General features: G+C 38.2%; 1 protein-coding gene across 2 annotated transcripts; it reads right to left on the bottom strand.

Moving 5' to 3' along the window:
- Positions 1-8: 8 nt before the first annotated feature.
- On the bottom strand, positions 9-27,951 carry DHX29 (DExH-box helicase 29). 2 transcript variants are annotated; one of them, XM_054185304.1, is made up of 27 exons: positions 27,733-27,951; positions 25,643-25,716; positions 24,725-24,838; positions 23,328-23,457; positions 22,799-22,941; positions 22,040-22,165; positions 21,488-21,614; positions 21,018-21,179; positions 20,259-20,424; positions 19,069-19,192; positions 18,048-18,644; positions 17,202-17,345; positions 16,934-17,110; positions 16,203-16,343; positions 14,551-14,695; positions 12,000-12,120; positions 10,960-11,044; positions 9,797-9,885; positions 9,094-9,222; positions 8,111-8,186; positions 7,229-7,453; positions 6,193-6,329; positions 5,450-5,543; positions 4,440-4,742; positions 2,947-3,078; positions 1,307-1,403; positions 9-535 (listed from the first exon to the last, which is right to left on the bottom strand). In XM_054185304.1, the coding sequence occupies exons 1-27, from the start codon at positions 27,908-27,910 to the stop codon at positions 480-482; spliced, it is 4,092 nt and encodes a 1,363-aa protein (XP_054041279.1). In that variant the 5' UTR covers positions 27,911-27,951; the 3' UTR covers positions 9-479. The 2 variants fall into 2 exon arrangements, with proteins under 2 accessions (XP_054041279.1, XP_054041280.1); XM_054185305.1 differs by lacking the exons at positions 21,018-21,179; positions 21,488-21,614; positions 22,040-22,165; ... (3 more) ...; positions 25,643-25,716; positions 27,733-27,951 and having other exon boundaries at positions 20,263-20,397.
- Positions 27,952-27,989: the final 38 nt, after the last annotated feature.

Genomic DNA, 27,989 nt, shown 5'->3' with positions numbered 1-27,989 from the left:
GACATCTATAAGATGTATTGCTTTAATACTGTAAATTCATAGATCAAAAAAAAAATTACCACTTGGGAAATACACATAAGAAACATTTGTGTTCTGTCTGCACGCATCTAATGGATTTCTACTCAACTGAGATTCAGGACCCAAACTCTAATAATTACTACAGTTGATACCACCAGTGATGATTGGTACATTAAAAAAAAATTGGCCACAGACATTTTTGTATTGAAAAGAAAACTGTTCCGTACATTATTCATACAGACAGGCAAATGGCACCCAATGTATTGCAAAGGCTAAACATGATCAATGTTCGTCTTTAAAAATGATATAAAGAAAGGTAAATTCTATGCAAAAATCATGCAAGTCTTTCCACACCATGACTGGTACCAATCACACTAAGTATTTAAATACTTTCAGTTAATGTTGGAGTGCCTATTTCCCCTGCCATTACTGAAGCTCTGGTTTGTTACTGATTTCTGGTTTCAGTTACCATTCTCCGTTTTTATAAGTTCTTTGATGATGTGTAAGACCTTGTCATCTAGGAAAGAAGAGAATCACGGTGAGTGGAAAAGAATGAACTTAAAAATTAATTCCCAAACCCCAAGAAAATTAGAACACAAGTCTAGCTCTCAGAAGCTTAATCTTCATGTTTTAGGCTATGCCAGACTCTAAAACAAGACAAGTGATTCCCGTTTGTGAAGCAAAAGGGCAAACAGTAACTCCACAGTACATCATTAGAAAGTTTATAAAGTTAGTCATCAACTGGTTGTGGCTATTTCAGTATTTCGCAAAATAAATTGAGAAAGTGATGTGTTAACTACAGATAAATTAGCATTTGGGAACTCTCTTCCTTCCTCCCCATCTACAATATTCTTCTGAACATCCAGTGTTCAAAGTTTAAACTGTGCTCCTCTATGCCTTACACTTTGGGGGCCAACACGCAATTCCCCATCATTAATCTAAATTGTAAGACAACTTCTGTAACACTTAGTATTCATCCATGTCAGAGGTTCACCACACACAATCTTACTTCTGTTTTGAGACGCATACCTCAACGCTACCACTACCTTGAATGTTGTTATCAGGGATATCTTTGGAACAGCAGTTGTGCAGATCTTCATACATCTGGGGTGAGACACCCCATAATATATGTAGGATGTAGTAATGACTTTTTGGATGTGTCTTAAGACAATGGGATGATATTCAAGTCACACTAACCCTACCAAGTAAGGATGTAGTGTACTAATGCTTCCTCATGTTTGCCACAAGGTCCATTTAACAAATAGCAGCAATGCAGTAACAAAGTTACCTTCAAGTGACATTTTAGGATTTTCAAGCTTCTTCTTTAAAACAGACTCAATAAGAACCCTCAGCTGTTTGAAAATTACTGCTATCTTTACAGGAGCCTATAAAGAACAGAGAAGACAAACATTTGCATTACTCAGACATTTTATACCAAAATACAGATTAAAAGATTACCTTACATATAAATTGAAGTTTATAACAAGATTCCTGGAAACACAATGCGTATACATAATTCTAAGCAGATGGGCAGCATTCTCATGAAATGATTTGGCTTACATTATGCCCTCTTATCTTTAAGCACCTGTTGTTTGTAGCATCACAGCCTGAATAACAGCAGCTTACAAGGCTAACTCAGAATATGTTCCCACACATATAATCAACAATCAGCATATGGTGGAATTATTAATTTACCAATATCCTACTTACTGTAATTGCTTTTTTCCAAGGTATGAAAGTACAAATTATTTTATACCTGAAATAAAATATCTACACATTTCCCTCTCAGGGGGTCTGCCTGGCCTCCTGAGAAGGCAATCACAAATCTCACTAAGAATTTGGATACCTAAAGCTGAAGCCTTTTCCAGGAATCTTTCATTTTATCCCTTCCCTCCCTATTCAGTCTTTATTTCATTTATATACATACGCCTGTGGTACAATAAGTAGCTATTATGGAAAAAGCACTAAATGCAACATATTGTGCTTAGCATCTCAGTAGAAACACAGACATTCTGAAACACACAAGATGTAATCGGCCCAGCAACCAAACAACCTATAGCTGCCCAGAGACCAAAACAAATTCTCCAACAAACCCCAAAGGGAGCTGCTTTTTAAAATTCAACATTCATGACAACCAGTGAATTCAATTAGATGGTTGTTTGCTTGCATCATCGGAGTGCAAAAAACGGAAGTGTTTTGTAGCTTATAGTCTTCCTTGAGGGTAACACAGGCCCACAGGAGCACAGAAAATTGTAACCAAGTAGCTGGCAGGCTAGCAAAAGACAACATTTGCCATTTAACAGAATTTACACAGGATTTTGGCATGTCACCCATTTTAATTGTGTCTGCAAAAATAGGCTAAGAAAATGCACTCTGTTTTCCCACTCCCAAATAAAACATTTTCACCTGGAAAGAAAATACCCCAAACAAAAAAACAAAACACCCCAAACCCAAGCAAACAGGTATTATCCATTTGGATTTTCTTCTTGCCCTAGATAATTCTGTTTGGGCTACAAAGCAAAATAAGTAGTATTTTAGAGATAAATGTGTACTTACATGATTGTAAGATTTTAGGAAAAGGTAATATAAAATAGCACACTCATCTGCTTTCAGTACCAGCTCTATAAAATACGGTTTAGTCTATATCTATTTCAAATACCTTTTCTGAAAAAACACTGACTTTCTTCATGAAGAGAGAAGGAACCGATTTGTTTCAAGTTGCACATTACAAGCCTACTCTTTCGTGTGTGATTTGCTAAGATTTCATTACATATACGTGAAAAGTTTCCCATCATTTCCTTTAATTCTCTCCTACCTTCCTCTCTTTTGTCTTTGTCCCACATATATAGTGTTCTGAATTAAGCTTGTGCATCAACTGTAAGACAAAAGCCCATGGAACCACAAAAGGTACTTATTACACCAACACACCTGAAAATGGATCCAGCCATCAACTGTCAGCAGCCGCTCCCGATGCTGGACTTCTATATCCCCACCAAAAAGCAAAATGGGGAAGGGGGATATTAAAGTAGTCTCTCTCAAATACACCCTAGTGTACCTCACCTGCATATAAACAAACACAAGCATTAAAAACAACAGAAAACCCCCAAACCACATAAAAATCTATAGTATCAAATTTGATTGCTACTTTTAAAAGCAAAAAAAAAATACACTTTTTTTCTCTTAACATCCAGTCAACACAAGTGATTGTACACAGGACAACCGATGGCAATTTGTCTGCCTTAGACCACATGAAACACATCACCTCTAACTAAGTGACAGGCTTATAAGCTACTAGGAAATTAGCTGAAGCCGCAATTTTCTTGTTAAAATTCAAACAGAAACCTAATGTTAGCCTAGTGCTAACATAGTCTAAGAGACATCAAAATTAATAAAAGTAAAAGGCAGGTAAAACTGTTCCATTATACATTCTTCTTAGCAGCAGCTGGCTTCTCAATCTGTCCACATAGGCACATGATAAGTGTGGGCGCACTTGTAGACATAAACACAGTGTGAACTATGGGGCTCAGCACCTGTTAACTCTGGCCTTGGAGCTTCCCACAGATAAAGACGGAACAGGATGGGAAGGAGTTGTAGTGGGAGGAAAGGGAACAAAAAGAGTACATCTTCACACAAAAGTACAGCTTTTGTTTGTTCCACTATTCATGGAATAACTTCCCTACCTTATCTGCTCTCTTGCCTTTACACTACTAGGTTCTTGGGGGCAGGAAATATTTTCAGCTCTCCAAAAAATATTATCACTTTATTTGCTTTAAGAAATTTAATCAATTTCCTGCTTCTCTACAGTAAAGTTGGCCAGTAAGAAACACCTGTCAAGGTCTTGTTGTACCAGAAGTGTAACTAAATATAAACACTTAAATTTAGCAAATAGCTGACAAGTTTTCTGTTGTGAGGGGGAAGAAAGTGATGGGAAAAAAAAAATGCAATTCACTTAGGAAGTTCCACGGTCAATTACAGAATTGGCTATTTCATTTTAAGTTATTATTGGGGATATGCAAGGCCTGTACCAAGTTTCAAAACTTCTGAGTCTGCTTAGAACAGTAAAAAAAGAAAACGCACACTTTGAATTGTTACACTACATATTACTGCTTAAAGTGATCATATTAAAACCAATAGCACTGTATTAAAGAAGTCAATGATACTATTAAGTTAAATGATACACAAAGGTACTTCTGTTTATAGCTATGAGTTTCACCATGAATAGATTTGTTCATGATGTTCAGCCTTCTTTCTTCAGCACTCAGTTGACTTATTTTTATGGACTTTAGGATCATTAGATACTAACCACTCTTAAGATGAACAAGGCATTTGGATACACTTTACACTAGTGTATGTTATTTAATATTAGAGGCATAACTCCACCTTTACAGAGACTATCAGCTACATTCACTATTTTCACTTACCTTTTCCTGGTAAAGGAGCCATCCGTATGTCTGTAAGTCTCGATTTACAGAGGAGGGATGCACTTGCGCTTTACCCTGAGCAGTTTCTACCATGCAAGCCAGCTTCTCTGTAATATCCACAGACTTCGTATATATTATTTTTCCTACATTGTCATACAGCCCTGCAGTCAACACAGCTTTAAGAAGAGCTATTTCGTGGAGAGAAAGGGATTGTGTGGCTCCATTTCCATCCCATCCACATTGTGCTGTAGGTGCTGTGAACCCTGCTGCTCTGACCACCCTTATGAGTTCTTGCTTCACATCCTGAAATTAGTAGTGTATTAGTAAAATCGCAACTTTAACAAGGTACATACTCCATGCCATCAGTGGGCAATGACACTCCACCCCAAATATTCACACTCTCCAGGGGAAAATCTCTCACTAGAAAAACACTTGTATTTTCTCCAATCACTTCAGAATACTGTCTGTTTCTATGAGAAAAACATTACCTGGAATATTGGGTTAGATATACAGTACTATATATACCACAAATACTAAATCTCTCACCTGTAGTTAAAATAAAAAGATGCTTAGGAGAGCTCATCCACCCAAACTTAAATAGGAGAGACCAATTAAATAGTTACCTCACCAAAAGTAAAAGGCCATTTACATAAGTTTGTGGCTCGTCTTTCAAACTAACTGTTAACAGACCTGTTCTTCAATATCAAGAATTAACACAATCCAAGTATTTCAATTAATACATTTTGATTCTCTGGTGGAAGGAAAGACTAGCTTCTCCAGTGGCAGTGACTGCAAACATGTACACCAACAAAGCATACATATCAAAACTCAAATGCAGACACAGCTACCTCAACTGAGGGTGTGCATTTCATCAGTCCCCACCATTTCACTTGCTTTTGTCTTATCTAAATAGTAACTGTGATATAACACCTCTTTAAAAAGGCATGGCATTTTCAGAGGGAAATATTAACAAATAACTTTTGGGTGCAGAGCATAGTTATTTGATTTACCTCCAGAGTTAAAAGTGAAGTCCTATTAAGGAAATTTCTTCTGCAATAAGTCATTTCAGCACGATACCCCCCTTCTTGTCGAGCCCTTTTCCACCTAAGGAAAAAATCCTGTCTTATTACCACAAAAGGAATCACATCAAGATTATAACAATATGAAAGTGGTAGTAAGTTAAAAGGCAATACTGTGTTTTGGTCAGCATTCTCCACTCAAAACTAGAAATAAGTTGCATTAACAAAGATAAATGCTGCTGGTCTAAGAACAGTCTTAAGAACATGCCTGTAACAAATTTGATAGACACTAACAATATACAAGGTAATTTTCTGTCAAAAATTACACACTTCTGTCTTGACAGTTGAAACAAAATTCAGGTGTAGTTTTTGAGACTTAGTGATAATATCCAAAAAAGAAAAAATATGTATATCATTCTGTAATATATATATTTGTACTTTCTCAAATACAAAATATTCAGGTCAGCATACCACAAACAGCAAAAAAAAATACTTTAAGCACTAAGATACACAGACAAGCATGTGTGCAAGCATAGTTAAAAGGAGCTAAAGGATAAAGTATAAGCAAGCTATCCTTCTGCGTTACAGCATTTGGCAATCAATTGGTATTTGGAAGAGAAAAACTTCAGGTGCAAGCAATTCAAGAGAAGATACTTATTAAGGATTCTTTACAGAACTACATTACTTAAATATTACCTGCATTTAGCTATAAGCACAGAAGAATTATTATTTACCCCAGATAAGCGTTGTAGATTGTTATATGGTCTGAAACTGCCATTGCTAGAGATGATTTTGCAAGATCTGCTTCATCTTTTCGACCAATTGGTGTAGTAAATGGGGATTTTTCTGTCATGACAGCAGCCAGAGTTGCCTGCAATTAGTGAAGAGTCATCACTTAAGAGTATTTTATTATAAGCTTACAGGTTTATCATACAAATAGCTTTACATTTTCTTTTACAATAATATTTAATGATACTTTATCTTCTACTAAGTCTCAAGTAAAACCTATCACTCTAAGGATTTCCTACATAGAATTCAGAGGTTACTTGTATTAAACATTGCTCACATATTGCCTTATATACACACCGATAAAAAAAAATTACATCTCAAAAATCGCATGAAATGGTTTGTCAAATGACAGCACTACCTGATATGATAAAGGTCAGATTAAGCAACTGCTTTAGATTATACCACATTAACAGGGGACACTGAAAGGGCAAAGAATTTTAACTTTCAGTTTTCAGCAAATAACATACCCATGCTGCCTCCTAATTTGCAGTGAACTAAATGGATTAGGTGGAAGTGTAAACTATGCCACAGTCTTCATATAGTAAGTTACCACATCAATTAATTTGCAGTAACTTTACATCAGCATGTTCTTGGCCTACATGCTGGGGTAATCCAGACTGGTCTAACCCACATGCAAGAGGGCTTTTTCATTAAGTGTCACACTCCCTGTGATCATAACAGACAGAACTGGAGACCAAGTCTGACTACCCACTTGTGAATAGTACCTAGGAGTTTAGAATCATTTAGGTTGGAAAAGATCATCGAGTCCAACCGTAAACAACACATAAATTGTTCCCCTTTGTGATGTCCAGGTGCCCTCACCTTAACATAAACATTTTAACTTCTTGCATCATCCTCTCAAAATACCATGTTGCAAGAAATCAGGTTAATTGTAAGGAGTTAACCATTTCTATACTTTTTTTTTTTAATTAGATATAAGTTTGTTTGGGGTTTTTTGTTCGTTTTTTATTTTTTACTCACCACAGGATCCAAGCAGCCAAATATAGCACCAAATATAAGCATTTTGCCAATCTTTACATTGACAGGAAGAGCAGCAAGGTGCTGGCCCAATGGAGTCAGTTTGGGCTCGTTTAACAAACAAGCCCCAATCTTCCTCAACAGGTTCATTGCATTACCGATTACTTGCTGCTGTGGCGGGTCTAATGCTCTGGAAAGGAAATCTTCAGGAGAGCCAAGATTGCATTTCTGTGGAGTAAATGAGTATATATTTCAATACAAAAATTTATTATAATTAACTTTTATAGTAGCTACAAAGGAAACTGGAAAGCTGTTCCCTCCCCTCTAAACCAGCCTCTTGGCTCCCAGAACACAGACATGCCCCACATTAGGTTAACGAGACCTCATTGTTTGGAAGGACTTCATATGGCTTGAGCACTGATCACAGAAGCATGTTACCAATGCTCACGCATGAGCAGGAGGGTCTCAAACCTGCTGAGATGCAGTTCAGCCTGGCACTAATTTGCTAGGTTGCTGGTTTTCCCATGTACTTCCTACTCAGGATGGGGAGAGACAGAATGGAATTGCTTCCTTAAGCAGAAATCAGTTTGAAGGCTACTTAATTAAGGTTGAATTGTCTCTCTGAGGTAAACTGGAATAGTATAGTATCCTCTTCTCACTCAGCAGCATGCTCTGGATTTTTCGAACACACAGTACCAGATTCCCCCCTGCTCTGTCAGGAGAAGCCCCACCACTACACTGCATCAGGGCTGTCCTAGCAAACCTTTTTAGCTTACAAGGTCAGTAACTCCAAAACCACATGATAGTATGAAGGTATAATTCCTCCAAAGGCACATGTAATATTTTTAGCTAACAAGGTCAGCAATTCTAAAACCAAAACCATACCATAATATGAAGGCATAACTCCTCCAAAGGCACACGCAATATTTCTGGAACAGAATATTCCATGAAATTTTCAAACCTGCAACATCATAAGAACACAGAATCACAGATAGTCAATTTAATCTTTGAATTCAACTTATAAACTCTGTTCCATATGCTCATTCTTTGCAGATGTTATTTTGAAGGGGAAGGCGGGGGGGAGCATCACGTGTTTTAATGCATGGGTAAACACTTCATCCTTTGAATAAAGGCCTGTGTTTTAGCTTGGAAAAGCAAGAGTTTCAGTGAAAGAGGAAAAAGCAGTAAGACCCCGCTTTTCAAAATAAATTCTTAAAATACACAGCTCTCAAACTGCAAGTCTTGCACATGGCTAAAACGCACACTTCATTGGTTATTTCAAAATACTTTTACCTTAACTGTTTCTCAACTGAAGGTTCCTTCAGACTTTCAGACAAGCAAGAAAAATGTTATTCCACTGCAGTAACAGAAACTAATCCTGCAGTGATGTATAATTTGATATTTTCCCTATCTCTTATCCATAGAGATACTACTTCAGAAACCTACAGATTTGTCAGAGAAAAAAAAAAAATCAAAGGTCAAGAGGTGAGGTTTGTGTATATTTGATGCAGGGCAGCAGTTCTTATTAAAAACTGATTTTGTACAATTCTTTGGTGCTGCGCTTTTCCTTTAATTATGAAAATTTTTTCAAAACACTTCCATTATAGAGATACTAAGAATAAAATTAACTTTTTTTAATTCTTGAAACAAAAAAAACTAGTGTAACACTTCATTTATACAATATTCAAATCCTTTGTTGTTTGTGTTTTGAGGTGGGTTTTTTGGTGTTTTGTTTTTCTACAGCTTAATCTTTCCAGTTTACAATAGCTGAAGTGAATTTCAACAACAATTCTTGGTTTTGCACAGAAAAAAAAAGACAAAAGATATTTATGTGATTAGCAAAGTCTTGCTAACTTAGTTTACTTTACCTGTCTCTTGTGTACATTCGGAAGCAGAATCCATCCCTAACACGCCCAGCTCTTCCTTGTCGCTGCAGAGCACTAGCTTTACTAACAAAGGTCTCCTCCAGGGAACTCATCTGACTACTTTCGTGATACCTTAAAAATTGTAAAGCAAGTGCCTGTTCAGATTTCAGAAATAAAATTTTGATGTATACTTAAATACCAGCATATTGATAATATATCTAACTAGTACTTATTTGAAAATATTATAGTCTTGAAAACTAAGCATACCTCAGGGAACTGTACATCATAGAACCTTGGATATAAATCACTAATTAAAGTGTAGAAATTGGAAAAAGAAAGAGCTATTTCATCTTCCTGTCAATTCAGAATTATTTTAGTTATTTTACATTCTGTAGGACTATTCCCATTTAAAATGTTCAAAAAATAACTTCTAAAAACTGAGACAGTATAAAAAGGATCCGCTTTATTTTTAATCCAGTACTTAATCATGAGTCTCCCTATCTCTGAACTCCCCTTCTTGTTCTTCACATCATTTGAAAATCCAAGCATTCATCCCAAACTTCTACCTAAACTCTAAGCTATTCAATGAGCCCACCGCATTTCTTGTCCAGAACTGCAGTTTAATAAGGATGCTATAAAATTCTTGCAGTAGTAACCTCCAAATATTTACAGTAATTACAGTATGACTGATGAAAATCAAACTCACCTATTTTCTTTTGTTCTCCCAGTATCAATTACAAAGACAACATCTGGTATCGTAATACCTGTCTCTGCTATATTGGTTGCCAAAACAATCTGAAAAGAAGTAACATAACATAAATAAAAGAATCATGGGATGTCTGCCTGACAGTTTTCATCCTTTTAATCAATATTATGGAATAAATTTGGTTGAAGTTTTTTACCCAGATATGTTTCCTTCAGTAATCTGACAAAGAATTAAAAACCACATGATTGGAAAATGGCTTAGTCTTCCCCAATTAATGTAGAATCAAGTTAAACGAGAATTTCACATTGAATTTTTGTTTTATAATCCATCAAAATTACTAGCTAGTACCTGCCAAAATTGGTCAACTTTTAATTAAATAGTTTGTCAGTAAGTAAAATACTATCTTCCTAGATAAAATGTATAGTTGCTGGTTAGCAGTAGATAAATAGCATAGAATGATTTGGGTTGGAAGGGACCTTAAACACTACCCACTTCCAACCCTGCTGCCCTGGGCAGGGACACCTCCCACTAGACCAGGCTGCTCAAAGCCCTGTCCAGCCTAGTCTTGGACACTTCCAGGGATGGGGCATCCACAGCTTCTCTGGGCTGGGCAACCCCTTCCAGTGTCTCACCACCCTCACAGTAAAGAATTTCTTCCTAATATCTAATGTAAATCTACCGTCTTTCCATTTAAAACTGATACTCCTTGTCCTATCACCACACTCCCTCAATAAAGAGTCTCTCCCCATCTCTCCTCTAGGCCCCTTTCAGGTATGGAAAGGCCATTATAAGGTCTCCCCAAAGCCGCCTCTTCTCCAGCTGAACAACCCCAGTTCTCTCAGCCTGTCTTCATGGGAGAGGTGTTCCAGCTCTCTGACCATTTTCGTGGCCCTCAATATAGGAAAGCAACAATTAAAGAAGCTATTAGAAAAATACTAGGTTTAAAAATTTGTCCGATTACTGTCAAGGTTTTCACAGCATGCTCGATTCTATCTGTTAGAGAGCACCAAATTAGAAGAATTGCTTCTTTGCAGTGAGAAAATTCCAGGAACAAGTGGTTGTTGTGCAATTTTGTATGATTTGATTTTAAAACAATTCAGAGTTGCATTCACAGAAAGTTTCTCCTTTTAGTGGCACAATTTGCGTTTCTAAATATATCATACCTTTCTAATACCAAGAGGAGGTATTGTAAATGCAGCTGCTTGATCTTGAGTTGAAAGAACAGAATGCAAAGCTATCAACCTGTGCCTAGAATAAGAAATTACACTAGTCAATATACACTTATCAAATCAAGATATGGTTAAAAAAATGAGATCAGAACGATGACAACAGTTTGGAGAAAGCAGCCAGAGTGGACACTTGAAAGAGTAAAACTTTGTATTATTAGGTATGAAAGTCTGCTTCAATATTGTATTACAGTGTCAAGAAAGGACCATCATCACCATTAGTTCATAGGGCTGTTCTCCCATTTGATAATAATGCAGGAAAAATAGTACTATTGCAGAACTATAGGTTAATTTACATCAATAACCTAGCAAAAAAGGGAAGCAGCTATCCCTGAACCCAAGCTCTTTGCATTGTGCCTCCAAGACAAAGACCATCATTGAAACCTTGCACAGAACTATAAGCACAAGCAACTTTTAGCCTGAGTAGACAAAGGCCTTCAGAGATGAGACAGCCAGAGATTTGTACTTTCCTTCTCTTCTAGACCTTGACATCTCAGTCCATCTATGAAGCTTTAGAATTTGACTGCAACTGTTCTTTTTATGCCAACGTGTTGCTAACTTTTAGTTACAAAAGAAATGTCAAAACTATCTGTCATTACAGCCCTATGCCATTTCTCTTGGTAGACTGCTGTCTCTGGATCTCTTCTCAGAGATGTACATGTTTACTTCCATGTAAACAGTAGGCGACAGAAAGCTATATTCCAGATATGGTAGCTTCCATACACTAAGCAGTGGAAAAGTGTTCAAGTGCTTTGTGATTAAGTTTGTTGAAAAATATAATAAAATAAGAGTTATTACTGTACCATTCCTAAGCACCTGTCATTTTTGCTTGGATCATTTGCAGATAATAAAATTACATTTGTAGCGCAAACAACTCAGAGGTATAAGACTCAGTTTCCCTTTTCACGAATAGCAGACCTTAAAACCCCAAACATATTAAGTTAAACGATTAACTTCATAGAAAATACCTGCATTACCTGTCACGCAAGTTAAATCTTCTGTCAGTTGAAATGAGATCATACAGCTGTTGGATGTGGGCAAGGCCTGGTAAAAAGATCAGCACAGCACCCTCAATGTTCTTGAACTGGGGACTTCTATCTGGAAAGTTACAGTACATAGTTAAAAATCACATAGGCACATAGTTAAAACAAATATGTATTTGCAAACAGTTTCACTTGAGAGCAGGAACTAATTCTCAGCCCTGCAGTAAACATTTTTTAGGATATTTCACCAACACAAGCGAGGTAACTGGTGATGTCATGACTGGAGGCAGCCTGGTCTGCAGTGATCCGGGTGGAGTCTGCAGTCCTGAGGCATATGGGTCAGGCAAAGAGTAGTCAAGAACTTCAACTTTAGTAAAGCAAACTTCCAGCTCTTCATGGAGTTAATCAACAGGACCCCCTCGGAAACTACCCTTGGGGACAAGGGCGCAGAACAGAGCTAGCAGATCTTTAAGGATGCTTTCCATAGAGCACAGGAGCTCTTGATCCCCAGGTGTCAGGAAACGAGGGCAAGAGACCAGCACGGCTGAGTCAAGACCTGCAGGTCAAACTAAAGAGCAAGAAAGAGATGCACAAGCAGTGGAAGCAGCTGTCTGGTTGTGTAAGGATGGGTTCAGGAAGGCCAAGGTGGAGCTGAACTCGGCAAGGGATGCAAAAAATAAGGTACGTCAGCCCAGAAAGGGAGGTTATAAAAAGCATACCCCCCTCCTTGATGAGCAAGGCTTGCAAACTGGTAACAACAGATGACGAGAAGGCTGAGGTTCTCAGCTTTTTTCGCTTTAGTCTTCACTGGCAACCTCTCTCACCACACCTCTTGAGTGGATGGACCACAAGGCAGGGACTGGGGGAGATAAGTCCCTCCCACTGTAAGAGAAGATCAGGCTTGTGACCACCTCAGGAACCTGAACATATGTAAGCCTATGGGACCTGATGAGATGCATTACAGAGCCCTGAAGGAATTAGCTAATGTAGTCACCAAGCCACTCTCCATGGTATTTGAAAAGTCATGGCAGTCAGGTGAAGTCCTTGGCAATTGGAAAAAGAGAAACATTGCACCCATTTTTAAAAAGGGTAGAAAGGAGGACCCTGGGAACCACCGCCCTGTCAGCCTCACCTCTGTGCCTGGGAAGATCATGGAACAGATCCTCCTAAAAAGCTATGCTGAGGCACACAGAGGACAGGGAGGTGATTCAAGACAGCCAGCATGGCTTCACCAAGGGCAAGTCCTGCCTGACCAACCTTGTAGCTTTCTATGGTGGAATGACTACATCAGTGGACAAGGAAAGAGCTACAGTTGTCGTCTATCCAGACTTCTGTAGGGCCTCTAACATAGTCCTCCACAACATCCTTCTCTCTAAGTTGAAGAGATATGGATTCGATGGGTGGATGAGGAATTGGTTGGATGGCCACATCCAGAGAGTAGCAGCAGTCAACAGCTCAATGTCCAGATGGAGACTGGTAACAAGTGGTATCCCTGAAGCATCGATACTGGGAACAGTACTGTTTAGTATCTTCATCAGTGACACAGATAGTGGGATCAAGTGCACCCTCAGCAAGTGTGCAGACAACACCAAGCTGAGTGGTGCAGTTGACATGCCTGAGGATGTTATCCAGAGGGACCTGGAGAGGCTCCACAAGTAGGCCCGTGTGAACCTCATGAGGTTCAACAAGGCCAAGTGAAACATCCTTCACCTGGGTTGGGGATCCACCTGGTACCAATACAGGCTGGGAGATGAAGGGAATGAGAGCAGCCCTGCCAAGAAGGAGTTGGGGGCACTGGTGGAAGCAAAACTGGACAGGAGCCAATAATGCACACTAACAGTCCAGAAAGCCAACTGTATCCTGGGCTGCATCAAAAGATGTGCAGCCAGCCAAAGGAGGTGACTCTGCAGCTCTGCTCTCATGAGACCCCACCTGGAGCACTGCATCCAGCTCTAGAGCCTTCAGCACAGCAAAGACATGGAACTGCTGGAGTGAGTCTGGAAGGGAGCCACAAAAGTGATCAGAGGGATGGAACACCTTTTCCTATGAGGACAGGCTGAGAGAGTTGGGATTATTCAGCATGGAGAAGAGAAGGCTCCAGGGAGACCTTTATTGCAGCCTTTCAGTACTTAAAGGGGGCTTTAAGAAGGATGGGGATAAACTTTTTAGCAGGGCTTGTTGTGACAGGACAAAGGGTAACGGTTTTAAACTATTCAGATTAGATGTATGTAAGAATTTTTTATTTTTTTTTTCCAATGAGGGCTGGGAGACACTGGAACAGGTTGGCCAGAGAGGTGGTAGTTGCCCCATCCCTTGAAACATTCAACGTTAGGTTGGACAGGGCTCTGTGCAATTTGATCTAGCTGAAGACATCACTGCTCACCGCGCGGGGGTTGGACTACATGGCCTTTAAAGGTCCCTTCCAACCCAAACTATTCAATGATTCTATGCAAGAATGAAGTCCTTCATTATCAGTAGAACACACTGGAAAACAAGTCTAAAGGACAACCCCAAGCATACAAACTTCTTAAGAATTAGACTGTACCTAAGTATGCAAGCAACTCCAAAATAAGTTCAAGGTTGATCTTGTAAGGGTTCATATAGAAGATAGCCTGCTGTGTACGACTGCTATACTTCGCATAGTAAGGAGACAAATCGATACCAGATCCAGACTGGATTGGGACATACTCCTAAAAAAGAAGAGCAGGAAAAAATTGTATTCTTAGTGGCTTGGAAGAAGGTAAGAAAGAAGGTAGTCAATTTGTCATTCACTTAATTTAGGTTTCTTAAAACAGAGATTGAAATAAGAGACATTTAATTGACTAACTTCCCACCAAAACAGTTAGATTAAGTCACAGCCGCCTACGTAACTTCTATATAGGTATCTACTACTGTTAAATGACATCCAAAATTAGAAAAAAAAGAAGAGTAAAAAACAAAGTCTGTGGAAGCAATACTACACAGATTGTTTTATGAATGAAAACAGTTCCTAGGTCCATATCTGGCACCTAGACAGTATCAATTCAAAATGGGTTAACAAGGTGTCTACTCTTCTCTCAAAACTCCTGTTTTGGGGTATAAGAAACCAGTCTGCTCTCTTTCCTCTCCCTCACTTCACCCTTTTCAACTTTCATTGCAACCATTAGTTAAGAGTAAATAAGGTGGCAACTCCTGCAGTGTTTTGGAGCAGGAGTAAAGGCAGAGGAAGGGAGAGGTAGCAGAACATACAGACATTTAAATTGTTTATGAACATCTTACAGATACATATTTAGCATAAGGTTTCAGTGTTAAGTGGCACTATTGTAAATTATTTCATTGCTAACCAATGCACTTATCCCATATGCACCACATATCCTTCTGTACTGAAGGCTCAAGAGAAACGGAGGAACGCTCAGGAAAGCACTTGGGCTTCAACTAAAAGATGCTGTTCTGATGTATGGGGTAACTACCACTCTAGAGAGGGAAAAAATAATGAAATAATCACCCGAGCACATAAGAGCATGTTTTTCAACATATGCACCGATGTTTCATCACATCAAGCTAAATGGTCCTGCAGAGATTTTGAGAGAGCAAATCAGAGCAGACAGGTATCTATCCAAAATATATAGAGTCTAGATGAACAACTTAAGTTGCCTAAAGTCTGACAGAATTCATACTCTTCCTTTCAGGAATTTTGATCCACAAGCACATACAGCTGTCACTGCAGAGCACCTACAGGATTAACCTCAGCCTGTTACACCAAAAAGCTCTACACAATAATCTCATGTAGATCATCTCGTTTGGCATGCCAAGTAGGAGGATCTTAGGAGTTTTTCAGCTGAGAAGGATATGGGCTTGCCTCTTCTGCTCTTAGGTTCACTACTTAGCAGAATTCTTTGGGAGAAAAAAAACACTCAAACTTAAATGCTTTCTCCTGCTGCTGCTTATAGATCTAGAGCTGGGAATCTGTACAAGAGAACTCAACGTCAAGTATACCAAAACCAAGGCAGCTATAAAGGAGTTGGAGAGACAAACATACAGGTGCAGCATTAATAAATATTCAGTTTCTGCTGTAGGAGTGCCATTGTGTCCATCTTTTAGCAACTGAAAGAATATTTGATATTATACAATCCGATCACATTTAATAAGAGGAACAAAAATGATAAAATAATAAAAAAATCAACATTTCCAAGACAAAACTAGAAATGCCTGTTTTACCTGATACTTTGTAGTGCCTCCTCCTTTGCTAGTAACATTTACTGTTACTTCCTCCTCCTCCTCCAAGAACTTCTGACAATATTCTGAGTCTTTCTCCAGAACATAGCCAGTTGCTTCAATTACATCTTCAACATGGAAAATCTTTAGTGAAAATTCACAGAAGAAACACAAGGCACGTCAAAAACTAATCAGCACCCTTTTTGTTTTTCAGAGCTTACATGCAAAGCTTAACAGGGCACACCCTTCTCAATGTTGTAATAGATCTTGCAAATTTCAACTTAAATTTTCTTATGCTTTTTGAAAACCTAAACTTAGACCTGCTACAAGTTTGTTAATGGGCCTCTGCATATGATCACTAACATTACCTTTACAGTAGCCTATATGAGTATATATGTATGAGAAACATACATAAGAGCGTAATGACAAAGTTGCATAGGGGGTGGGGGGAATTCTTTAATGCTTTCCCTTTAATAGGGAAAAATCACAATGTCAATGATGGACTGCTTTCAATCAATAATTGATCCATCAAACAGTACAACCCCGTACTTCAAAGCACTGAAGCTATTTTATATTTTCAAAAAGGAAAAGGGTTACAAGTCCTTGAAACACACACTTAAGTATTTTTGTTAAGAAAGAAGTAATATAGGCGTACTCCCCACAGACACCAACCAGGCAAACACCATATACGTGCATACAAAGTGTCTTGCATAATCAAAGAAACATTCACCTACCTCAACAGGGTAACTCCTCCCAGAGATTCTTAAAATGGGACAGTGTGAGAAATAGCTGGAAAACTTCTCACTGTCTACAGTAGCACTCATTAAAATCAGATGCAAGTCTGAACGCTTATGTAAGATCTCCTTCAGAATAACTAGCAAGAAATCAGACTGGACACTTCTTTCATGTACCTAGAATTAGAAAAATATATCTATAGTAAGGTTTTAGTATAAATCAAGGCCTAAAAACTATAGTTTCTGCAGAATAGTAAGAGCTGATTACCTCATCTACAATAACATGAGATATACTTGAAAGAAGACCATCTTCTTGAAGTTTCCGAAGCAGGACACCTGTTGTACAGTACAACAGTCTTGTGGCTTCTCCTGTTCTTGACTCCATACGAATTTGATACCCGCAAAGGGAATTCTTTAAAAAAAGATATTAAAAATACAGGATAACTTAAAACAGCACACAAGCTAGAGATATTCAAAACTAAGTTAAATTTAAGCACTGATAGATTCAGACACTGCAGAAGTTGCTAATTTAATAGTATGATGAATGACTAACACACTGGGGTTTTTTCATACACACGCTTTCATTTGTTAGGAAAGGGAAAATACACTGAAATCTACAACTAAGTTTCTCCATAATAGCAAAGAGCAGGTAAACTCAGTGTTCTTTTCAGGGTTCTTCGCAGTTCCCAAACAGTAATATTTTTGCACAAATAGACTACCATGCAGGACCTTTGTTTTCTTCAAGTAACAAAATAACTTTGGTTGGAAGGGGCCTTTCTCAAGGCCAGACTGGATTGCTCACAGCCTTATTCAGGGGAGTTTCCTCCATCCCTAATGATAAGGATACGACATACTCCGGGCAATCTGCTCCAATGGTTGACCATTCCCATTATCAAACACTCCTGCTCTTAATCACAGTCTAAAAATTTCAGAAATCACATGTGGGTACCCAGTGGTTCAGAGGTGACAATTGGACAGAAACAGCCAACATAACAAGAAGCCCTTTTCAAGAGAATTATTTGGTTGTGTAAGAAATAATGTTTTCACTTTGTACCAACAATCCAGCCCCCTGTATTTAATCAAGACTAGACAAAAGAATTCAGACACATCTTACTTTTCCTCCGGGTCCTGATTCGCAGCCTAGCTCTTCACAAACCCTGGTTGCCAGACTCACTGCTGAGATTCTTCGGGGTTGTGTGCAAACAATATTACATTTAGTTGATCCTTCATCTAGCAGCAAGTCTTCTAACAAGAAATGGGGCACCTGGGTACTCTTCCCACTGCCTGTTTCACCAGCCACAACAACTACTCGATGTTTTTTAAGCGTTTCTACAATTGAGTATCTGTGGTTAAACACAGGTAACTCTTGTCTCTCTTTCAGAAGCCTCTGGTATCTGGAGGAACTTTGCAGCTTTTTGAACAAAATCCTTGAAGGTTCCAAATTATCTGTGTCTGAGGTCTCAAGGGAGAGACTGCTGAAGTCCTCATCAGAAACTAAGTTTTCCCAGGAATCTTCGGGACCCTCAGATACGTTTGGTTGGTTTTCAGATTGTAACTGTTGTTGTTGCTTAAGTTTGTTTAATAATCTAGCAATAAAGTTATCACGGGGTTTGTTGGTTTCTATCTTATTTTCTTCTTCCTTTTTCTTTTCAATATCCCTCCATTCTAGCCAGACATCTCGGTAGGTAGGAGGCAGTAACTGATGAACTGACTTCAGGTGAAAAAAGCAGGAAAAAAAAATTACTTTACGTACTACTTAGCAGTATTACTAACATTTTATGTGTAAATGAACTTGAGTGGCAAAAGATAGGACTAAACATTAAGTAGAGAGCTACTTCTAAATACAGAAACTATGAAAACAGTAATATAAATATCAATTACACACTTCATTTTCAACTGGCTTGCATTCTTTGCAACACTGAAAGAATAATTTTACTACCAAAAAGTTTCCTCCCTGTATGCTACAAAACATACGCATGCTTACAGATAAAAGCAAATGAACATATAATACAAGGAAAGAATTTAATGGGAAACACTTCATTAAACTGTTTTTAGAATTTAACTACACAAGTTATAACAAACAAGCACAGAGGCAGATTCCAGGATAAAAAGAGTAATATTGATGAAAATCTTACTTGTCCTTTGGTTAAATGATACAGTGCCAAAGTAGCAGCTAGATGTTGTGCTTGCATACTATCTTCTGTTACAATTGTAGGACACATTGCCATTACATCATCTGACGATCTTGTAATCCTGACCCTTAAAGACAAATGTATAAAGGCATTTCTCTTAATGTTTGTTACCAATATAAATAACACATCTGTTAATGTTTTTCTTTAAACTGTAGGAATTAAATTCAAATAGAGAAACTAAGCTAAATAAACTTAATGTTACTCCATAATATTTTGTAAACAGAACCCGTTGATAAAGTTTGATTGAACAGCAGAAATTTTTCAGCAGCAGATTCCAACAGTGAATTTGCGATTATTATTTTTTTTCTCTTAACAAATGTCTTCATTTCCTTCAAAGCAGGAGTATTTGTACACATACAGATCATCACTAAGGTTAGTTGCTTTGAAAGAAGGACTAAGGATTTGTTCGTGTGCTTGTAACTACTTAGCATAGATTGCAATGACAGTTAATGATCTACTGAAATGTAAACATCTGTTTAACCGTTAGGCCAGTCTGACTAGTGGTCAGATTTCTCATATTCTTAGGGGGACAGTATATTAGTAGCTTTTAACTTGAGCAAGACGACAGGTTCTTTTACTTGGTTCCTTCAAGAAGCATTACTCATTTGTACGTGATAATATTCTATTTTATACCACTGTATTGTAGACTTGTTTTCTAAAAGAAATCTAAAGATCACTGATACTGCACTGTTTTGGTTACGAACTTGTGGTAGCTTTCATTTTAACTTCCACTTTATTTTAAACAATCTCCAAAGGGGTTTTGGTATTCCTATGCTTAAAACCTGTGATTTGATGTATTATTTTGAATGAGAATACCAAAAGTTAATTATCCAAATTTATCTCACAGGTTTTCTTCAGAACTTTTCATTCAGCAGTACATAATTAAAAATTAATCCCTCCTTTATGGGATCATTCACCAGAATCTTATTTTTGTGATAGTGTCCAGTCTAAGCATTACTTTTGCAGAGCTATCTAGAGCAAAACACCTCCCTGCTGGGCTAAAAAAAGAGCGGTTGGGTTAAACACATTATATTCCTATAAATATGGATGAACATGACAGGACAGAAGTAGCCAGCATTTTAATTTTTAGATGAACCAAAAGAAAAAATGTAAAGTTTATAGGAAATACATACCTACATTTCCAATATTTTCCAACTGGAACCTTTTCAAAAGCAGGATTTGGGCTCTTGGGAAAATTCTTCCTGCACCAGTCAATCAAAAATTGCTTTGGGGATTTACCAGTCCAGCTTCGAGCACTATAATCAAAATTTCTTATGTCTAGCGGTTCTTTCTTTTTCACTAGAAGAGCAGAAAGACACATTTTAGGTCTCAAAATTCGTTTTACGTTCTTTTGATAGCCAAGAACGTTTTTACCTTTTCTTCAAATGTATTTTTACTAGAAACCAGTATTTTCTGAAATGCTTTGCAGAAATACTGGTACTGATGCATGACTGATAAATTCCTGCTTTTCCCATAAAAGTATCTAGCAAGAAATTAATTACAATATTTTGTTTGCTATCTTTGATCACCCAATAATTTAATAAGTTTCACTGAAGTTTGGTTATTAAAAAATAATGTAAGTTTGAAGGTTTAAAATTAGAATAGTTTAAAAAGATGAGGGTGACAGTGAAAACAGTAACTAGCCCCACAATTAAAAAAAAAAAATCAAAGTTTTAGGCATGACAGTATGGCAAAAATAGCTTTCAACATCATCTGCAAAAACAAATACAGATCCTTTAAAGTCAGCTTGGTCAGTGAGGTAGTTCACCTGCCCTTCCCACAGTCAAGAGCTTGATGGATCAGCACCGCAATGTAATACAACCTATAAAAACAAGCACTAATACTGAAAATTTGTGGTACACTTCAAGCTTGTACTGAACAATTTCCCACACCTTTGTCTTCCTTTGCAGCACCATCAGGTTTTTCAAGCAAGCACAAATTCAAAGTGGTTTCTTGAGGCTGAGGTGAGGGAGTTTTTTTCTTTTCATTTTGTTGTTGATTTGAAATCTTTACAGCTGGATTAAATACAGGATGATCTTCAAGTACTGCCATTTCTGTCAGAGAGAGAATACAACTTAGACCCAAGAGCATACAACTGACACCCATCAACTGCTAAGCATTTATTCTTTAAAAAGAAAAGATCAATTGTAATAATTCTTACTAAGCACTCAAAAACAGGAGCAGCAAAATGTTACTGACTTTTTAGAATTTGCCCCACATGGAAAGGACAGATTCACGAAAGCCTGCAATTCACATGGTGGCCTATAAGTTGATGAAATCAATTCCATCTGACTCTCAGACTTACTTGCCTAACAAATATGCAGGCCACAAAATAAAACGCAGGTAATATGCATAGCTCTACCTTGCTGAATTCTTCTTATTTTCTCCTGTGCTACCTTCTGGCCTTGCTTATCTTTGTCTTGCTTGGAGATGCTTGCTTGTTCTTTTGCTTCTGAAAGCTTGGCAGCCAGATGTACATACCTCTCATTCTATTTCAAACAGAATTATTAATTACAAGTTGAATATTGTATGCTCGTCACTTTTAATGACCTTCATAACAAAAAAAGTGGAGGGGTTTTGTCCTTACACAAAGGGGGCAAAATTAGTTTTTACATAACTAACAGTCAAAACCTCTCAGAATTTGACAGTCACTTTCTTAATCTCACTGAGATGTGTTTCAAGAATTATTCCTTTCCAGCACAATGCATTCGGTATTTTGAGCACAGTACAAAAAACATAGGAAAGGAAAAACAACTTAGGAAAGGAGATGTTTCAATACATTTCCCCTTCAGTAGCCTGCACATGTAAAAAAAGTATTCAATCTCCAATTTTTAACAAATACATCCATCACTTGCAGATGTACCAGACATATCAGTTTTTGAAATACTTCCATGAAGCGTTAATTTTATCTTACTGGGTCAAACTTTTCTTCATCTGTCTCTTTCACAGACTCATTCTTCTCTTCATCACTCTGTTGCTCAGCATATCGTAAAATCCATTCCTTCATACTCACTTCTTTCTCTTTCCCCACATTCAGCTCCTAGGAAGAGCAATCAAAATCAAAAGTAATGATAAGTGAAAACACCAATGCTTTTCTGTGTCAGTAGTTAGGAACTATTGCTTGATTATATAAACTATGTTATATGGCGTAAATAACAAAAATGCATGGAGCAAACTTCTCCAACTAGGATAAACATTTCACAATATACTTACATAGATCTTAACACTCAAATGATTATAAGTGCTAAAAAACACACTTTAAATATTAAAAAAAAAAATAAAGAACACTTTTGTGCAAAATCTTTTTGATTTCCAGCTTTAAGATTCAATAACCACAGAAATCAAAACACTGCAAGTACACAGGAAAACTTAAACCCACACTAGTTCATAGTGTCATCTGTACCCAGATAGAATGAAATCATTCCAAGAGAAAATTAAGCTAGACTTTACCACAAAAATGAACTATGATGAGTCCTCCAGACTTCGCATGAAAAAAATCTTACCTTCAAATAACCATTCCACTGAAGTTAAAATAATGTGGGTGACAATTATTAAGCATACTGTATCTTCAGAGGTTTTTCAGTGTTGGAAGTCAATGCAAATTCTCTATTTTAGAGAACTTCGTCCTCTCTTCCCCCTCCCCCAGTAAATACAAATTAATTTCTCAGATTACCTTAGTTTCAGGGATATTTTCTTTCTTTTTGTTATCTACTACACGAGGTGGAGGTTCACGTTGTGACACAGGAGAACAAAATTTTGCCCTAGGTTTCTGCTGCTGTTCTTCAAACTGCTGGCTAAAACCTTCAGGCAAGGCATCTTCAAAATAAAAAAACCCATGTCACAGAATATACTTAATATAATTACTGAAAATCCTTTAAAGTGTGTTGGAAGCCAGCTAGAAGAACATAAAACAAAAACAGCATGCCTGAAATAAAATTAGCCTTTAGCATTTACATAAGCCACCATTTGCTTGCTGGACTTCCATAAAAGTCAGAGTAGGCATGAGAAGTCTAGAAGACTTTATACACTAAAAAAATATCACAGAACCAGTCAGCAGCGCATCTAGGAAAGGAACACTGTCATGACTACTGGTCTTAGTGAAACTATATATTTAATTACTACTTTGAAGCATTCCCATGCCAGCGCAGGTCTGACTACTCTTCTGTTAAAAACTGTAGTCAATTCTCTGTCACCATACTCACCGTCAGGAAGGTTTAAACAAAGCCAATCAAGTGCAGAATGAAGATCACCGCCATACAAAAGTGTATTTTTCATTGCTTCTTCAATGTGCTCAGTCTTAAAAGAGAATTTTTGTAAAGCCATGTATACATCCTATAAATAAAAAAGTTAGAAAATAATAGGATTTAATATAGCAATTTAATACTGGCTTGTAAATTCTTATTTCCCACATATTGGATAACTGGCATTAAAAGGAGGTAAACAGCATAAATCAATATATCATAACGCTAAGTGAAAAAAATCATGTTTTAGATACAGAGTTTATAATATTTTTTATTGTAAATGTCTATGCATATGTATAAATAAATCTACATTCCAGCCTCTGTACAAAAATATACAAATTTTCTAGTTAGGCATGTTACCAAACACAAGCCTCTGCTTTGTTTATAACAACAGCTAACTAAAATGTTGTTTGTTTCCTACTAACCTTCTTACTGTGTGAGAAAATAGCTAATCACTGACCTTCTTACTGTGTGAGAAAATAGTTAGTCACTGAGCTAAAGTTACAAATAGTAATAATGAGGAGACAGCCAGAAGTAGCTAATCACCAAGAATGGGATAACAAGTAGTAGTTAATCACTTCAAGGTTCTTTTATGCATCAAGTATGTACTACTATACTGATTAGGATAGAGCTGTGTCTACTTCAAGGAACATCTTTATCATCCTCAAGAAGTTGGCAAAATCACAGTAAACTTTTACTGCCCTGAGATAACTCAATACCCTAATAGGATAATGTGAGGAAGGGTCTCCTTACCCGAACGACCACCAAGAAGCTCACGCTTGGATGGAAGTGTTTTGCTGACGCAGCAAAAGTTAATACGCATGTCCAAAAAGGCTATTCAGTCATCCTAATGAATATGTAAGTCTAGGTGGAGTTATGTATTATGTAGGCAGAACTATGAGAATCTTTTGTGTATAAATAATGGGTGAATATCCCCAGTAAAGTGTGCTAGATTTGTGGGTTCTCCCCTAACACCCGAAGTTGAATAAAGCAGTATCTCCTCCCTAAACTACTTTTGGTTTCAAGAGCTTTTATTTTAGGCAACAGAAAGATAAACCTACAGTTTTCAAACTATATAGAACAAAAAACGTAGGAATCATAAAATATTCAGATTAAGTTCTATTCCTCTATCCTGTCTGAAGACTCTGATTTTACTTAATGAACACATAAAGACGTATCTTTCCTAATACACATACTTGTTGCTTCTACTGACTAATCATTAATAGAACTGCTGAAAAGCATGCTACGCTGGCTTTTACTGGATGCAGAAGTGTAGTATGACACATGATACGAATGACAAAAAATAAACCGTTTATTCTAAATAAACAATGGTCAGAGAACAACACTTTAAAGACTACCTGTAGTTTCTTAGTAGTAAGTCTTCTGGAAATCATCCCTTTGTCATCATTTCGTTTTTTATGGTCATTGATTACATCAATAATCCTTTTCTCCAAATTGCCATTTATCATCACCTGCACAGAGAAAATTAGTTGATAAAAAGCAAAACATTACAAATTTTTATGACTTATCAATGCTCTTTGTGGCTAAGGAAATAAGAATGCAGAAATCTCTCCACCATTCAAATCACAACTTTTCCAGCTTTCCATAAGTGCAGTAAGCATTTCTTACGAAAGGGACACTTTTTTCATTTTACTTTTGCAAGCTATAAGCTTTTACTTGAAATAGAACAGTTCATTCCTTATTACAGAAAAGGCCCCATTTACATCTTCAAGGAAATTTAGTATGTCAAAGGAAATACTGTAAGGAAATAAAAAAAATTCTACAGGAAAGAATAAGACTTTTCTCCTCTGCTTACAAGAACTGGTATAAAATAATTTGATCATCAAGATATAATCTATGACACTTTCCTTGCTCTCTGGCTTAAAAAAAAATAATTCTAGTAAAATAATAATTTTAGTATTTTTAACACTTCTAAAACATGAACGAAGCTTCAATTGCTACTGAGGTTGTGGTATAAACTCTGTATTCTTCCTCTGACAGGAAGAATACATCCGCACAGCAGAAACCCAAACATAACTCTTAGTAGTCCCGCATGCAATGTATCATTTGTTACTTAAAAAAATATAGACATTCTCCTGCCCTGTTAGTTTACTCCTATTTTTAAAGCACACTCAAAATCCCAAACATATCAAGCTCCTAACAGTCAATGTCTAATACATTAATATAGTTTACCTGCATAACATAATACTGAAGAAGAGCTGAAAAAATATTTACTCAGCAAGAAGAGTACTATGAAAACTAATAAAGATACTCACCTTAAGAACAGATTTATCTAGATTTGCAGCAGCACTGGAATCTGTTGTTGAACTAAAACTGTATGTTTTTGGACCTGCAAATTGCAAACAACCATCAATTTCAAATGTGTTCTTAAGCAGAACACAGAGAACATTGCTTACACTAGCTAAAGCAGACCAAATATAACACAGGTTAGCGCAAGCAAATATTACACTAATTTGACAGAAACACAAAGGTACATAACAATAAGAATAACCAATAGTACAGAAAGGCCCTTGAACAAGGACTAGTGAAGAAGGGTCTGACTCCTGGTAGACAAAATATAAAATCCCAAGTGGTACGGTGCAAGGAAATGGGATTGACTGATCACTCCCTCTCAACACTGGAACAAGGAGTGACAAATAGGGAAGGTAACGGCAAGTTCAAAACAAGTAAGACCGTTGAGGTTGGTTTTTTTTTTATTACAAAGTGCATAGCTATGTAACAGAACTCTTTGTCACTAAAGTGTGGATATTAGACATTTAGCTAAATCCAAGGGCAGACAAGGGCTTTGTAGTAAAGAAATAAATTAATTTGGGAGGGCACTGAAAAAACGTTGCATCTGCCTTAGGAAGACTCTGTCACAACCAGTGGAGGATGTAAGAGTATGTCCAACCTATTCTTACCTAGGCTCCTGCTTTTGGCCCCTATCTAGAAGAGGCCACTGGGTTACAGAGGGTTTTGGTCTGATCTGCTATGGTCGTTCTTAAAATACTTTACACTTAGCAGCTGCTAGGAAAAAATACAAAGATATTCATTGTCATTAGAATGACAACACACAGCCTGCTGTTGGATTCTGTTTTTTTCAGAACACACGTACTGTTTCTAGTACTGCACAGATACAGATATAAAGAAACTGAGCATCCCCACAGCTTTCACCACCCTGGAGACTGCACACCACCCCAGAGGGAGCAGCACTGTGCTCCAGGAGGCACAGGTACTTCCCAGCTCCTCAGCCTGATTGCAGGCAGGTTGGACAGCTCGTCTGTGCTGGGCTGCCTGCAGAGCGGCTCCACGAGAACCCATTTTAAGATCAGGATGGGGTGTAGGTAACTACATTTCAGAAAAAAAGCCACACCACCTCTGGTCAGGAGCTACAAAGAGCAGCAAGCCCTCACAAGCTAATCACTGGCACTTAGTGGTAGGCTGTGCAACTACACAGTACTTGGACTACACTAACTTAATTTTCACTTACACTGACCTATCTTTCACCACAGCAGACAATCTGTGATAGAAGCAGAATAATTTCTGAAGAGGACTGAGCACCATTGTGTTGGAGGAGTGGGAGACAGAAGAAATACACTTAGCAGAGCCCAAATTTGAAAAAGCAGAGGACACGAATAGGTTCAGGAACTTTAAATTAGCGGATTACAAGACTTTGTGTTAACAAGTTGGAATCTCAAATGGCCTGGCCATTGCATGCTTTGCTTATAGTCTGCACCACAAGCTGTTATAAAATATCTGAGATGCTACTTCTGGCAAAGCTGGTTTATTGAAAACAGACACCTCACAGTGCTGAAGAACATTAGTTTTTCAGGCTGCACCCAGAGCAGTAATCTCTCAGCTCATCCAACACTGCTGAAGTGCCTCCAGCCCTGAATTTGCTCTGGATGTTTTTTCGTGATACAAAAAAAGAATATGCCAAATCCACATTACATCAGCTTTGAGCACATGTGGAATGAACAACTACAGGAGAAGCGCATTACTAGGGAAGCGCTGCACCAACACTTGCTCCACAATAACTGCCAGTAATCTAATGACAAACTTTCTCTTGCCAAGAAGTCTCATTTGCTCAGGGACGCCCGCTGAAGCAAGACGGGCTCAAACCAGGCCCGACCAGACCCGTATCGGGGGGCAGTTAATGTGCCTCTCCCGATAACGCCGGGCCTTCTGTCAGGCCTCCTCCCGTCATACCCAGGCCCGCAGGCGGACGCAGGCCGCGCCCTTGGGGGCTCCCTCCCTGCGCTCCTGGCCCCCTCTCAGCCACCAGGACCCCGCACCCCTCATCCCCACGGCGGGCCGCCGCCGAGGCTCGCCGCCCGGGGCCGCATCAGGCCGCGGGGCCGGCTACCTTGCTTGACACGCGGCTCCTTGGAGGCGGGCGGCGGCCGCGGCGCCGCCCGGCTGCCCGCCTCCGCGGCAGCAGCAGCACCGGCCTCAGCAGCGGCTCGGGCCCGCGCTGCGGCGGTAGCGGCGGACGCGGTGTGGGCCGCGCTGCCCGCCCGCTGTTTCTTGTTGCGGCCACCCATGACACCCCTCTACCCGCAGCGGACCCGGCTCGGCCCCTACATCCGGGCACTCCGTTTGGCACCGCCCTCCTGGCCACTC

The sequence above is a fragment of the Rissa tridactyla genome, chromosome Z (genome assembly GCF_028500815.1).
Source record: "Rissa tridactyla isolate bRisTri1 chromosome Z, bRisTri1.patW.cur.20221130, whole genome shotgun sequence".
In the NCBI taxonomy this organism is placed as follows: Eukaryota; Metazoa; Chordata; class Aves; order Charadriiformes; family Laridae; genus Rissa; species Rissa tridactyla.
Note: the sequence above shows the minus strand (reverse complement) of the source record. Positions and strands in the feature narration are given on the sequence as shown.